Source organism: Lampetra fluviatilis, chromosome 30 (genome assembly GCF_964198595.1).
Source record: "Lampetra fluviatilis chromosome 30, kcLamFluv1.1, whole genome shotgun sequence".
NCBI classification, from domain to species: domain Eukaryota; kingdom Metazoa; phylum Chordata; class Hyperoartia; order Petromyzontiformes; family Petromyzontidae; genus Lampetra; species Lampetra fluviatilis.
This window is the reverse complement of record NC_136304.1, coordinates 2271326-2286140: the sequence shown is the minus strand read 5'-3', so window position 1 is coordinate 2286140 and position 14815 is coordinate 2271326. Positions and strand designations below refer to the sequence as shown.

Sequence of the window (14815 nt, the reverse complement as noted above, 5' to 3'; positions counted from 1 at the left end):
CAGTGTCAGGCACAATGGGTGCTGAGGACGACGTGTACGTGTGTGTGTGCGCGTGTGTGTACGTGCGTGAGTGCACGTGTGTGTGTGTGAGGAAGGGTATGAGATGTGGAGTTTGGTGGAGGCTCGGTGGTGTGTGTGGGGGTGAAGTTAAAGGAATAATGTGTCAACATTTCTACGGTTTTGAAGAAATCCATAACCCCGAGTGCTGCAGCAGAGATAAGGCGTCAGGGCAAATGTGCGCGGTGTGGTAATGTGTATGCTTTGGCATGTGACCCCTACACCATCACAAGGACCTCACTGTAACCGGGATGATACATCTCAGTTGTGCATCCAGGAGAAATATGAAAAAAAGCACAACATCTAAGTGTGTGTGCGTACCGCATGTATATGCATTTTTCTTTGCATAATTTTTACATTTTACGTTTTTCTGTCATTGCCTTCCCATCTTTTTCTTTGAACCCTGTTGCACTCAATGGCTCGCAAATGTTTTTTTGAATGCCTCAGAAAATATGGGCGGAGAGTTTTTTTTTCACCCTTTCTCTTCTTTGTTCAAGAAACACTCGTCGTGTGATTTCATTGCTCAAAGTCCATCCTGCTCAACCACAACACATTTTCCCCTGTTCCAGAAGTCCACGCTATTCATATTTGTTTCTTCACAACCGCTGCGCGCGCTTTCAAACTCGAAGAAATAACCCACGGCCGTAAGTTGCCCCCGCATATTCATTCCGGATAATGTGTCCGTCACACCGTGCCCTTGAGAATAACCTCAAATCTGAGCTCAAATGACTAATGCGGCTGGCATCATCATTACCCCATAATTAACAGTTGCGCGCGCGCGCACACACCCTTGCTGATTGGCAATCCACCGCCCACCAAAGGTCCCGCGTCGCTCGCGACTCCGCGGGGGGTGGCGTGGGACTCGAGCGAGTCGCACGTTACGTGGGCTACCCCGCCACTCTTCCGGCCTCGGAGCCCGCCTCTTGCTGCTGCGGTGGTCACTGCTCCACGTGGACTTGGCCCATCGAGCTTCTCGCTGCTGCTGCTGCTGCGCGTTGAGCAACTCGGTCTCTGCCAGACAGACTCGCTCACCTTGTCCATCCCAACGCCTCCGCTGGTGACCTCGTCAAGGAGCGTAAACGATCGCGCAAACTCCAGTAAATCCTGTGTAACACTCTCACGACCAATATTATCCATAATAGAGGTTTGTGGGTTAGATCGCGTAATTATTATGAAGGGGCCATCCATTAAGTACGTACGCATGGAGGGGGAGGTGGGGGGGGGTTAACCCAAATGTGTACCGCTTGCCTATGGTGGGGGGTCTGCTGACATTGTTCGCATAGGAAACGGGGGGGGGGTCAAGCCTCGATAATAATTTGTCTACATTGGCCTTCAACTGAGTTAGATAGTCCGGCGGTGGACTGTCTGTTTGCTTAAACACGTTAACATTATTCATCCTTGATCGTTTCTGTGTGGATTAAATATCGGCCGTTCGATAGGATTCGGGGGGTAGGGGGGGGCGTCAAGCTGTACGTACGCAGGTGGGGGGGGGGTGTAAAAAGTCCGCGTGCGTACAGGGAGGGGTCAAGTTTTGACCGATGTTTGCGTACCTACTCAATGGATGGCCCCTAACGACAGATTAATAATGTCGTTACACCCGCCATTACCCGACGCAGCCAATTAGTAAGGTTTGTCTAACCCAAAAACCTTTATTCCAGTCATCATCACAGCAGCGACCTTTTGTTAACCATCAAACAAAGACAGTCATCGCATCGCGCGCTTTCAGGCGCCCTTCTGCGGCCGTCTGGAACGCTCTTCCTTCCGATGTTAGGAAGCCACCGGAGCTATGAACTTTTAAATCTAGATTGCATATTTTTTCAACTGCGTTTTGTGTTTCGTTTGTTCAACTTCTTTCGCATCTCCGATTAGCACGATTGGCTACGTACGGTGCGAAAGAAGTTCAACATACAAACATATTTCCCACGCTGTCTTCAACCACCACCATCACAACCAAGCAGGCCACAACACTTCCCTTTTTGCTTCTTCCCAAGCACTGCACGACCCGGGGATTTCCTCCCACCGAGCTCTTCCATATCCTTGCTCGACTCAAGAAATGTACGAACTACTCATCCGTTACAACTTTAAGGGTGCTCTTTATTGCTCGATGCTTGCCGTTTTGGGCCTGTGCTGCGCAACTGTGATTTAAAAAAAATAAAAATAACAACGCTTCTGCTCTCACCCGACAGGTGGGTACGAACGGAGTGCTTTCGCCTCTGCCGCTGCCGAGCCAGGCGCAGTACGTGGACGAGGGCTTCCCAACCAACTTTCCAGCCATCGCCCCTTTCCTGGCCGACCTGGCCACGTCGGCGGAGTCCCGGCGCGGCCGGGTGCTCTTCCGGCACGAGAGCGTGTCGGCCGCGTCCACCCAGGCCCTCTGGAGGGCCGGGGAGATGGTCCGCTCCGCCTTCCCGGCGCTCGTAGGGTTCTCGCCCGGTGAGATTGTCGTGGTCACGTGGGACCAGGTGGGATCCTACCAGGAGCCCGATTCGCACAAGGTCAGCCACGCACGCACGCACGCACACCTTGAACGTCTGAAAACGAACGATAATTGGCTTGCCATGGATGTCCGACGTGTCTTCCTTCTCTGGGTCGTACCGTGTGTCGTTCAGCACGACGTCTGACGTTTTGCTTCGCGCGCTGGGAGATTCTTAACCCTTTCTTGTTCCGAAACGTCTGCAAGTTGCTCCACCTCGGAACACACAAGCGGTTCAGCGTTCATTTTATTCAGAGAAACGTAGCGCCAATGTTTTTAAAGACATTGTCCTTGCCGCAGAGAACTGGAGCGACACGACCACGCTCTATGACAGCTGGTGCCAAACTGTGCCACACGCCCTCCTGCATGGCCTTGTGGGAGCCTCGCTTCGTCTTGCGACCTGAAGACGTGTCGATAAAATGATTTGATTTCATTTTAATTCTGATGCCGCATGTGTACATACGTCATCGGAATGCAATCGGAATAAAGACTGAAGACGTACACGTACGTACTCGTGTACGTCATCGGAATGGGAAAGGGTTAAGCGGTCTTTAGAAAGCTGAATAAGCTCCCAGAATTGTGAATCGAAGCGTCTGACATCGTGCGAAACAACAGAACAACAGGCTGTACAACCCAAAAAATACTTCGGAGGGCTGTACAGCATAACTGCGAAAATCCTACACCGTTGCTTGCAACAGTTTTTTTGTATTCAGTAAAAAAAACAACAAGGCTTTGATGCTCATTGCCAAAATTGAGACGTTTTGCAAAGAGCATCTGGCAAAATTAAGAAGGGAGGGAGTTGGGGGACACATTGTTGTGTATTAACAGCAACCATTAGGAACCTTTTATCAGAGAATTACCTAACTTAAGGGCTAAATGTCTTTCACAGCAAGCGTGACACAAGCCTTTGCTCTCGTATAATTAAACCCCACAGGAAAATGTTACGGCAGGCCACAATAAAACGATATTTTAAATTACTTTCGCAAAAAATATACACGCGCGTACAGTGCACGCACTCTCGCAGCGATGCGCACGTAGTATCCCCGTGGAAAAGAGAGAGGAGTGCGCGGCACATTCGGTACGCTCCACCTGCGTTGCTTCACACGTGCCGATGTGACCGCGCAGGTGTAGGAGATTGAATTTGAAGGGTTCCCTTTTTTGTGTGCGTGTCGAGCGTGGCGGCAAGGAGTTGAACCGCTTATGGCCGTGTCTCCTGCACGAGTCATTAGCTCTGCTCCCCGCGGTCTATCATCAGCAGCATTTGGCGTGCGGCTCCGTGCGTGCGCGCGCGCGAGAGATGGCCATGCAAAGAGGTATTTCTTGCCTCGTCGCCGCATTGCGTGCTGTTTGCTAAGCAGCAGCAGCGGCAGCAGCCCAGTGCCCAAGAGGGGAGCGCGTATCTGTTTACACGTGTCAGGGCCGATACACGTCTGCAACAACGGCAGCAAAAAAAAAATTAAGGAATAGAAACAAATAAATATATAAGGGATCGAGTAACGGGGGGGGGGGGGGCTTGCGCGTGGTTAGATCCGAGAGCGATTTTGAAATATCCATTTATGGCTGAGTTTCAGCGCTCGGGACGTCAACGTTTCGTTGTCCAGGCTCGTGCGAGCATTAAATTGCCTCTGACCATGAACAAATGTGTTTAAAAAACAATAGTGGTTTATATTCGGGGATAGATCAAGAATGTTTCCTTTCATAAAAAGGATTTCCTACGGAGTTGGTTGATAATAAAAGTATATGTAGAAAAAGTTGCTGGGGGGGGGGGGGCGAGTAGGGATAGGGGGGGGGGGCAGGCAAAGTAAACGAAATCCTCTTAAATGAATAAAGGGCCACAAGAAGAATTTTAAAGCGGCAATTCCGCAGGACCGCGATCATCGGCGAGCAATTTTCCCCTCGCCAAGCGCGCCCGCCACTATAATCCCCCCCCCCCCACCACAAATCTGCAATTCAACATGCAAAGCGTGGCAGCTTGTTGCTCTCAACGTATCGCCAGACGGACGAGACAAAGACGCTGGCGAGTACGTCGGCAGCATCTCTGTCCACACTTTCGCACCTTTCCGGGCAAGGAGCGTGCACACCCTCGCGTCTGTGTGCGTCGCTCCGGGGCAGTTTCAAGCGGGAGTCACAGACACCGGCCATCCCTTCTCGCCGGGATCGCCGCGCAGAGAAGAGCCTAAGTGCAGGCGGCCCGGCCGTGCACAGCTTTCCGTCGACTTCGGCGTCATTCGCCACGGGAGGAAAAATTGCTCGGTTCGCCGATGATGGGGGGGATCAGCTTTTTATCACGAGGCGTAAAGCGACGTGGAATTTTAGGCTGAGCCCACCCCCACGAGTGAAACAAACCAAAAAAAAGCCTCAAGGATGTGAATTTTGCCTGTTTAATTTTAAGCATGAGATCGGCTGTAGTTGTGCCAAATTTCAGATTGTATAGCTCTTGTGGAGCATTAGGACTGACATCGGTCAGCCACGATTGTCAATATGTATGGCACATGGTAATATGTTTACATGTATGTTGGCGTGTACATGTGCGTGTGTGTGTGTGCGAGACGTTATGAAACCACATATTGCTTTGTTGCTCATCGTCAACAACAACCGTGACCATGATTAAGGCCTCCCTCCACCCTCACCATCGCTCTTGAACCCATGATGCCACTCCTGCACAATGGCTCATCTCATCGCTCCACCTCAGCGGTGGTCATCCTCTCTCGGCGGTCCGTTCTCTCCCCTTCCCCGCCATTCCGTCACCAATCTTTCTCCGTCGGCCATCACCCCGTCCGTGCCGGTGATGTGTCCTCAACAGTCAATACGATGTCTCTCCCATTCGCATCCGTTCGCCGATCCATGCGTTTGCCTTTCTCTCTCGCTCCGTGCAATTCCCAGCACGCATATCTCCCGTGCACTTTTCGGCTTTTGTTTAACGTTCATTGTCAGAGTCCACGTCTTTTTTTACGATCCGCACGTCGCGGGCAGGTAATACGTGCCCACTGCCGGATTAAGGCACGGGGCTTTCGGGGCTGGAGCCCAGGGGCCTCCGCCAGCTGGATGGCTTTTAGAGATTAAGTGAAAAGTTATTTCATACTATTAGGTTTCTTCGGTAAAGTCACGTAGGTAAAAACATTAAATAAAAATTAATTAAAGTAATAATAGAAATAAAATAAAATAATAAAAACATTTCTATTATTACATTTATTAATTTTAATTTAATTTTTTTACCTACGTGATTCTAGATTTGAAGCTTACTTGATACAGCTGTAGGGCTGTGACGGTTCCACCTGAAGACGGAAGCTTGTGTTGCCTCCGAAACGTCGTGATTTTTATTTTATTTTTATTTCATTTTACTTTTATTAATTTTATTTTTAATTTTTTACCTACGTGACTTTACCGAAAAAACCTAAGAGTATGAATCCTTGCAGTCACGAAAGCTTCAAATCTCGAAAAAAGTTATTTCATTTGTGAATGCTGAATTGTATTTGTTGTTAGCCTGGTAAAACAGTACATTAACATTTTCTTTAACTTTGTTTTTCCTTTTGAAAGTATTACCGGGGGCCTAACAGTACCTCTAGCCCAGGGGCCTACACAATCTTAATCCGGCCCTGTACGTGCCGATTGAAATTTGTGAAAACCGTCTACTGCACATGCACCGGCATGTTGCTTTTCACTTTATATATTTAAATCCGTTGCACAGAATTGCTATTCTGGAACGAATACCGACTGCGGATGTTGTTCCGCATGACTTTGATGTTTATCAAGTGTAGCTTTCGAGGAAAGTGATTTTGTGCGATCGTGCATATTTGTCCTGCTTGAAGTAACGCATATCACGCTTCTCTCAACGATGCTTAAAGACACACCAACACGGCAATGGGCTCACATTATTAGATTTAGGTTATTTTGTATCAAGAGTGATCCAAATTGTGTTCACAGTGCATGTGAACACAATTTACTGCGCCGGTGCAGACGGATGGGTGAGTTTAACACTCGCGCACACAGGCTCGTAATTCACACGTGTGCAAGAGCGTTATGGTTTCAGTGGAAAAAAAAATTCCTCCAGTGCCCTGTTAAGCGCCGAACCTGGATTGGCTGTCATGCTTCACACTATATATGTTCCATCCAGCTATTCATCTTCTGGGACCGAATGGCGATTGGAGTAATGCGTGTGTGTGCAAAACCCCCACACACACACACTGCCACACAAACACACACTGCCACACAACCACACAGACACACACTGCCACACAACCACACGCACACATTGCCACACAACCACACACACACACTGCCACACAACCACACACACACACTGCCACACACACACACACACAACCACACACACACACACACAACCACACACACACACAACCACACACACACACTGCCACACAACCACACACACTGCCACACAACCACACACTGCCACACAACCACACACACACATTGCCACACAACCACACACACACAACCACACACACACACTGCCACACAACCACACACACTGCCACACAACCACACACACACATTGCCACACAACCACACACATTGCCACACAACCACACACACACACTGCCACACAACCACACACACACACTGCCGTCCCAGTACTACGGGGCATCTGTTTAAAATGTTCCGTCAGAAGGGTGGCCTCGTGGCCTCAGGGTTAGAGCGTTGAGTCAGCGCAGCTGAGATCCCGGGCATCGAATCCTGGGATTCAGTCGCCCGTTATTGGACTGTAACACAAACAAACAACAAAAACAATCGTAATCGGGAAAGCCGTTGTGGAGAATATAAGTTACGCGATAAATAAGTGGACAGAAATACTTACATTTTGTACGTGCAGAGACATTATTAAATTGGGTAGTCAAGTGTAGCTAATTCATGGTCTCTACCCAGTCTCAAATGACTGTGCCCAAAAAAAACTCATACTAAATGTAGGTTTTCACTCATTTGAGCAAAAATTACAGCTTTAAGAATGAAAAAAAACCCTATTTAGATTTGTATCCAGCACCCTTTCCAGGGCGTATCAAAGGTCTCCTCGCAGTGTGGATCAAGAGGCCCCGCCAAAGGGATTTCAGGAGGAGCTCTGCAACATCATCACTCGGGGCTGTTCTCTCGCACCAGATGGTGCACTGCTCGCTCTCAGAGTTACGAATGGAAATTTGACTTGACACCGATGGTACAATTTTAATAAACTGCGATTGGGAAAACAATAAAAATGGATAACCTTAATCTTAAAGGCTTAAGTGTTTCTCTGTATAACATTCACCCCCCCCCCCCCCCCATAAATGATCAGGATTTAGGCACTCTGGATATTGCAATACTTTACATGTACGTGTTACGTAAAACTACAGCTGCGAACTTCATACAAAAAAGTATATGGTGGAGAATTGTAATTTTCATTTAATTGGTAGGCAAAGAAAATTAATGGGTGCAGTGAATTTCTCAATATTCAGTCCATTTTCCCAGCTGGTGGGCATTAGCCCCTCGTGTCTCCCAGCGTAGTGAACGGCATCTGCACGGAGTTTTTTTACGGCTTTTTTTCTAGGTTTAATATATTAAGTTCAATTTCTGTCGGTTTCTAAAACGCGGCGGTGAAATCCATTCGTTCTGCACGCTGAGGGTGCTCGTCAGCCGCACTGCTTTATTAAATTGGGTCTCATCGCCCGGGTCCCAAATTCCACCGAGTTTGGACCAAAGAACTCGGACTCGTTCTCTGCTGTTTCCCTGTCCCCTGCTGCCTGTCCTGCCCAGCCCCCTGCTCCACTTCTGAAATGACTTCACGTGGTTTCCTCCCTTTCATAATGGCAACCGCATTTTGTGACAATTAGCGAAAAGCCTGAGTAAATAAAGTGATGCATATTACGATCGATTATGGGCGATGACAGTGATGATGGCAATTGGGATGATGACGTTAATAGTGACAGTAATTGTTTTTGATGACAACACCACTGAGGATCTTCTGAACCGGTCTTGGGCCTCTCCTCGATCGACTCAGCCTCAAATCTGTACCTGGTGCGGTGTGTAAACATCGCCACTGGGGAGACAAAGGCGGCCGGGCGTGGTGCTGGCCACCCACCCCCTCGTGTGCCGTGCTGCTCGCCAACATCACTTGCCCCAACAGTCCGTTATGGCTATACGGGGTGGACAGGGGGGGGTCTTATTCATGATTCAATAACCTGCTGCTGTTGTTTACCCTTGCAGGCCAACACGTTCCAGGCAGTCGTTGCGTGGGACCATGCGGACACGTACGCTCTATTCCTCTACCCGGAAGACGGCGTGCGCTTCTTCGGGACGCGGCCACGCGCCTCCTTCTATGCCAACCTGGAGTTGCCGGCTCGCGTCGGCTTCAGCGGCGGAGCGAGCGACGGAGCAGCGGAAGGGCGCGCCTACTCGCTCACCAGCACGGAGCAGTCGGTGAAGAACCTCTACCAGTGAGTGGCACGTGATCACGTCTCTCGCTCTCTCGCTCTCTCTCTCTCGCTCTATCTGTTTAGTTTTAAAGTCCCGAGTTCCGTTTGTTGAACGGGGCGAGAAGTCCCATTGACGCGAACGCGGCGGGTCTCGTTTGCAAGCGTGAACTTCTGTCACCAAATTGACAAAATAGCAGAGAGAAAAAAAGATGACAACACGTCACAGTCAATTGTCAGTTACCGTCGTGATTGTCAATATCAGCACCGTCATCAGTGAGTCAGTCTTTATCAGAATTGTCAAAAATCACTCGTCCCAGTCTCTGCACCGTTATCATCGCCATCGTCATCGTTGTCAGCAATCGTCATCATCAGCAGCATCATCATTAAAGGTTCGTCGTTCTCAACATCATCATCTCAAATCCAGTCGTCGTTGTTATCATAAGCGGCAAGTTAATCATCATTGTTATCATCGTGCAGTCGTGTGAAATGGTTGCGTTATAAATATAACTGTGTTAATCTTTGATCATGCATGCAGGCACAACACTTGTTTTGTACGCAATTAGCAAGTTTAACGTAAAACAATCGCTATCGTTGTAGGTGTTTAAATATCACACTTTTTTTCTTCCTGCCTAATTTGCTTTTCAAACATTATTATTTGTTTCATGCGATCTTCATCACCACCACCACCATCTTTCCAGTTCAGTGTAATTACACTCTCATATGAATCTGTTCATTACTTAGCTATTTTGGCAACATCTGCTGTGAGGAATGTGTAAATAGCATTGCAGATAAATCTGCTGCTGCATCAAATTGAACAGCCCCGTACAGAATGCACCTCCTTATCATCAACTCATTGTCTCGAGATGTAATTGTCTGTACGCATAATTGTCTCTATATGTAATTGTGCATTCATCTTCATCGGGCGCAAGTAGCTCTATATCTATCATCACACAAATAGAATTAGTTATTTTTTTTCTTCTTCAAACTTCTGTATCCATGGCCACTATCACCCTGGTGTATAAAAAAAACCCAAATAATGTGCTTCCTCCTGTCATTCCACGATTTCAGGAGTTGCCTCCCCATGCTTGCGACAGTTGGCGACGCTTTGGAGAGGCCTTCATCCGGCAGTCGATTTACTATGGGGGCAGTGAAGCTGACTGACGCACGCGTTGTGTGAGGTCACGAATAATGATGCTCTTGTGGCTCTGTCACTCCACTGCCGGATAAAGGCCTCCCTACACGCCGTTCCGTGGTGGTTGTTTTAGCTCCACTTTGCAGCGTTGGCCAGCGAAGGTTGATGAACGGGATTGGGCGAGCCCAGGACGGGGACAAAAATCAGTCACCACCCATGCTAGCCGTGGCCTAGAATCGAATTCAAGCCACAGGATTCGTGGAGAAGTGCGCTTACTACTGCGCCGCCGCTGCGACGCCCTCACATTACGAGACATCCCTTCTCATTCTGCCTTCTTAGACGCGCAGTTCACAAAAACACCGCCTGTGTTCCGAGTGCTGAAGCGGGCTAAGGAGGCATAAGCACGTTTCCGCATGAATCCGCCCGAGTAAAACCAAGAGAAAGCCGCCTTTGCCGTGAATACGGTTGTTGAGTCGGCGCTGGCATTATCCTCCCGATGACGGCAGCGCCCTGCCGAGCTGTTGACAAAGCTGCCTGTGCAGGAGGCGTGCATCCAATCGTCGATTAGAATCAATTCGCGACGTGCTGCATGGTAGGCGTGGTGTAATCATGAAAAATAAACGCAAATGATAAAAGTGAATAGCGCAACCTTTAACTTTTATCATTTAACGGCGCAGCTTGGCACGTCGGTCGTAAATTACCCCGAGAGAAATTTTAATTGCTAAAGGTTGAACGGTGAAGGCGCAGCGCTGCAATTTCTTATTCAGACCACCGCTGGTGGCGGGGCCTCCGCTCGAGTGAGCTCTGGAGAGCCCCTCTGGAGGGTATGAGACGCTAACGTTGGTGCCCGTGTCACACGGAGGCTAATGCAGCGCACAAAGCTGAAATGATACAAAAAAAATTGGGGGATCGATACAAATTTAGACTGTAAAAAAAAAAGACCCCCCCCAAATAAAAAAGTAGTCGATCTTTGTATTGAATCACGACCCCCCAAACCAATCGGGACTGGCATCATTGGTGGGGGGTCAGGTGGGACTTCTCGCCCCGTTCAACAAACGAAACTCGGGACTTAAAAACTAAACACGGAGAGAGAGAGAGAGAGCTGGAGAGAGACTTTGACTTTAAACAATTTTTATTGGCGCCAGCAGCAAAAGCACTGGAAGCGATTTCGATATGAAATGCACAAAGTCACCAGCAAACAAATGAAAATAAACGCTACAAATCCACGCGCTGTAGCGCTGAAAGCACCGCACACAACACGAAAGAAAAGTCACGTGGTGGTGGTGGTGGTCATCGCGCACGCCACGGTGACGAGCGAGCGCTTCAGAAGGTGAACACCACGAGGGTGCCGTCCACGCTGGTGCAGAGAGGGGCTTGTCCGGCTCCCTAGCGTTCGAAGAAGACGCGCTGCACATCACCGACATGTGTGTGGTACGCGTGCTCCAGCCGGAGCCGCGCCTTAATCAGGCCTCTGAACACTGGAAGCACAGAGCAGCCGTCAGTGTCACCTTCCAGCATCTTTTTTGAGAGAGAGGGCGACGTGCTCGCGCGCCACTCACTGGTAGAGGTTCTTCACCGACTGCTCCGTGCTGGTGAGCGTGGGGAGGGTGGTCTGTGTGGGACTGCCGGACAGAGTGCCTGCCAGGGCACGCACCGACTCCCGGGGGAGAGAGAGAGCCCTGAGTCTCGCTCGTCATCTGCGCGAGGTTTGTTGGAGCGCGAGGGACAAAGAAAAAGGATTTGAATGGTGCCTCACTTTGCTAATCCTCGCTGGAAGCAAAACACGTGTTTGCTCGCAGGCGAGGGGGACTTGCACTGGTCTGATTCGACGGATGAAAACTTCCATGAGACAGTTTTTGTTGGGTTAGATCGCGTAAATTGACAAAGATCCACTCTTATTTGGGGGTTTCTTTTTGTCCCAAATTTACGCGACCTAACCCAAAACAACCTGCATTATGGATGATATTGGTAGTGGAAGCCCACGACCTGTTAAACGGACGAAAAGGTGCCGTCTCCCCGCCGTAATTGCAATAAACCCGAGCCACAAATACAAAGGAGACGTCACAGCGACGCACTCCGCTGCTGCCAACGCAGTGATCTGGTTTCACCACCTGGATATGAAGTTCTAGTTGTTGTAGTTGTTGCTCTGAAAAAACAACATTGCAATAAAACGAGAGAGAGAGAGAGAATCGAAAATCTACCCAATGAGTCCCCTCGTGGCAACGCGGCTCTCTGCCTAAGCACGACGTCGGGGCCACAATCACCCCATGCGAGAGAGAGAGAGAAGAGCGGGTCACGTCCAAAATTCCAAAAACGTTGAGAAGAAAATGCTTGTTCTCTTGTTCATCTCTGGGGGCTCCTGGCAGAATGTGGCCCATTCATTGCTGGTGGAAGCGGGGGAGGGGGGGCGGTGTCGGGGAGTGTTTTCAATTAGATGGGAGCCGCGAGTTACGCCCGCGCCACGCCGCTTGTCGTTGTCCAGCAGAGACAGTGAGCCATTGAGGAGCGTAACATGAGGCCCGTTTGTGAGCGATCATCCTCCGGTCGGATACCATGGGGGGCCCCCCGTCATGCTGGCCCCCTCCCCCACCATCCCGTACCCCCACCCCCCACCCCCCACAACCAACCACCACCCCCACCACCGCCACCCCGAAGCAGCTGAAGGTGATGAACACAAATGCGTGGGAATCTAAAATGTTGCCGCTGAGGATGGCAACTCCGTGGAGAAGAAATCATAATAATAATGATGATCCCTCTGCCCCCATCCGAGTGACGAGCGCTCGGCTGACGAGCACAGATTGTGCACGTTCTTGTGCTCCTTAATGTCGTTACTTTTAAAAAGTGCTGAGAATCGGCCTTGCATAGGCAGAACGTGTTTGCCCAATATCTCTAATAATTGTCAGGTCCGTTTAAAAATGCGTTTAATCGTCGGTGCGTCATTTCGCCTCTCCCCAACCTTTAGCAAGCAGGTGAGGAGTGGCTGAAGAATTAGCATCGGATATTTGCACGCGTAATGGCTCGCACACTGGGCTTGCAAATCCAGAAGTTTCCTCTTCGATGGCCCCAGTTTCTTAACCCCCCCCCCCCAAGCAACCGTTCAACCCAGCAGTCCGCACACGTGGATTCACCACGGCGAGCTGATCGGCCTTTCGCACGTGGCAGGGTTCAAAAGAATATGCGGGCGCAGTGCTCTCGCCAAGACGTCTGGCCAGCAGCGTGGAGGAGTAGGCCAAGATACGCTCGAGAACGACTCCCGAGACAGTCCCTCGAGTGGAAGTCCTTACTCCAGCGGTAGCGCAAAGCAAGCAATGGAAGTGCTGAACCTGGATATCGTTGTTTTTTTTATTTTAACCTTTTAAGTCGCACCTGGGGGGATTTCATTTTTTTTTGTTCGCACGAAAGTGCACGGGTGCGTTTAAGCTACATTGATAGAGCCACTGTATATTTTAATGATTCGCGCGGCAAAGCGTATTAATAATTATGCACGTGACGCAAGTTGCTGCAACGCGACGCGTGTGTGTTTGGGAAGCCGCCTTCGTTCGTTTTAAATTCTCCTGCCGTAGGTCACCGAGGTGGTTCCTCCTCCGTTTCACCCCATTTATTGTTTTGAGAATAATGATAGTAATTCAGAGCACTTTGTCAAAAACATGGCTGGATGACGGCCTCCCCCTCGCCGCGTCGTTCGTGGTGGGGAGAGGAGGGGATTGTGTGTGTGTGTGGGGGGGGGGGGTCGCTTTACCATACTTCACCACTCTTGTTTCAAGTGCCCGTTAGGTGGGAGGGCAACTCTCACTCGCTCGGCACTGGAATCAAACGCACAGCGCAGCGGCCCTCCAACCAAAACCACTTTGCGCCACGACCACCGACCATAATTTTTCGATGGCAGATTGTGCGACAGAACGTGCATTTAGATGTCCACGTGTGCCGAGCATGACGAGCGATAATTATTAAAGATCCAGCGTGCTCCCGCCTCGTCACGGCCCTCGCTGCTGGGGTTTGCAACTAATAAGCACACGGGGGGGGGGGGTAGCTTTTGTTAGGCCACGGAGAGGTATAAAGGGCCCCCCACCCAGGCAGGAGGACACCTGCTGGTTTATTGGCCCACAATCTCTCGCCGTGATCTTTTTTTCAGGGCCCATGCTCTTCAAAGGTACCTCACCAAAGTTTGGGGGTCCCGTTGTTGTCACTGCTGCTGCTGTTATTGTTTTATAGAAGAGGTGGGAAAGTAAAGCATCCTGTGGTTTGCTTTTACACATTGATTCTATCGCTCTGGGACCCAGTTCGTTTAAAAACTTTGGCAGAGTGGGGGCGGTGGACACATTGACGGTTTTACCCCTTGAAGTTTAGTTTTTCTGCAACTGTAATGCACTTCGTGCCCTTGCACGGTACGCCTATGCAAGCAGTGATGGGAATTGTTCTGCTTGTATAAGGTACATTTTATTTTAATAAATTGATTGCATAAGAAAAAAAAATCCATAGACCTATTGCTGCAGTCTTATTGTGTTTTAATTATACACAAGAGGCATATTCCGGGCAACACAATCGATAGAACTTCCCTTTATGTGGAGCAGGGAGAATTTGGTTGTGAATGTATGTGTGTGTGTGCTGTATGTATGCATGTAAATGTCTCAGCAATATCGAATAATGTAGGCATATTTGAACGTTTGGAAGGTAAGCGGTGTCGCAGTGGTTCACGAGCTCGATTCCCGACAACGGCTTTCGTCAGTGCCGAGTGTCATGCGAACCAGT

The 14815-nt window shown here is 49.5% G+C and overlaps 1 protein-coding gene across 1 annotated transcript in view; it reads left to right on the top strand.

The window, feature by feature from the left end:
• Positions 1 to 14815, top strand: part of LOC144943125 (nidogen-2-like) — a 94923-nt gene that overhangs the window by 4954 nt on the left and 75154 nt on the right. The window contains exons 2-3 of the mRNA XM_078870325.1: positions 2244 to 2552; positions 8726 to 8955. Coding sequence (XP_078726451.1) covers positions 2244 to 2552; positions 8726 to 8955 — 539 coding nt within the window. The remainder of the gene's footprint in view (positions 1 to 2243; positions 2553 to 8725; positions 8956 to 14815) is intronic.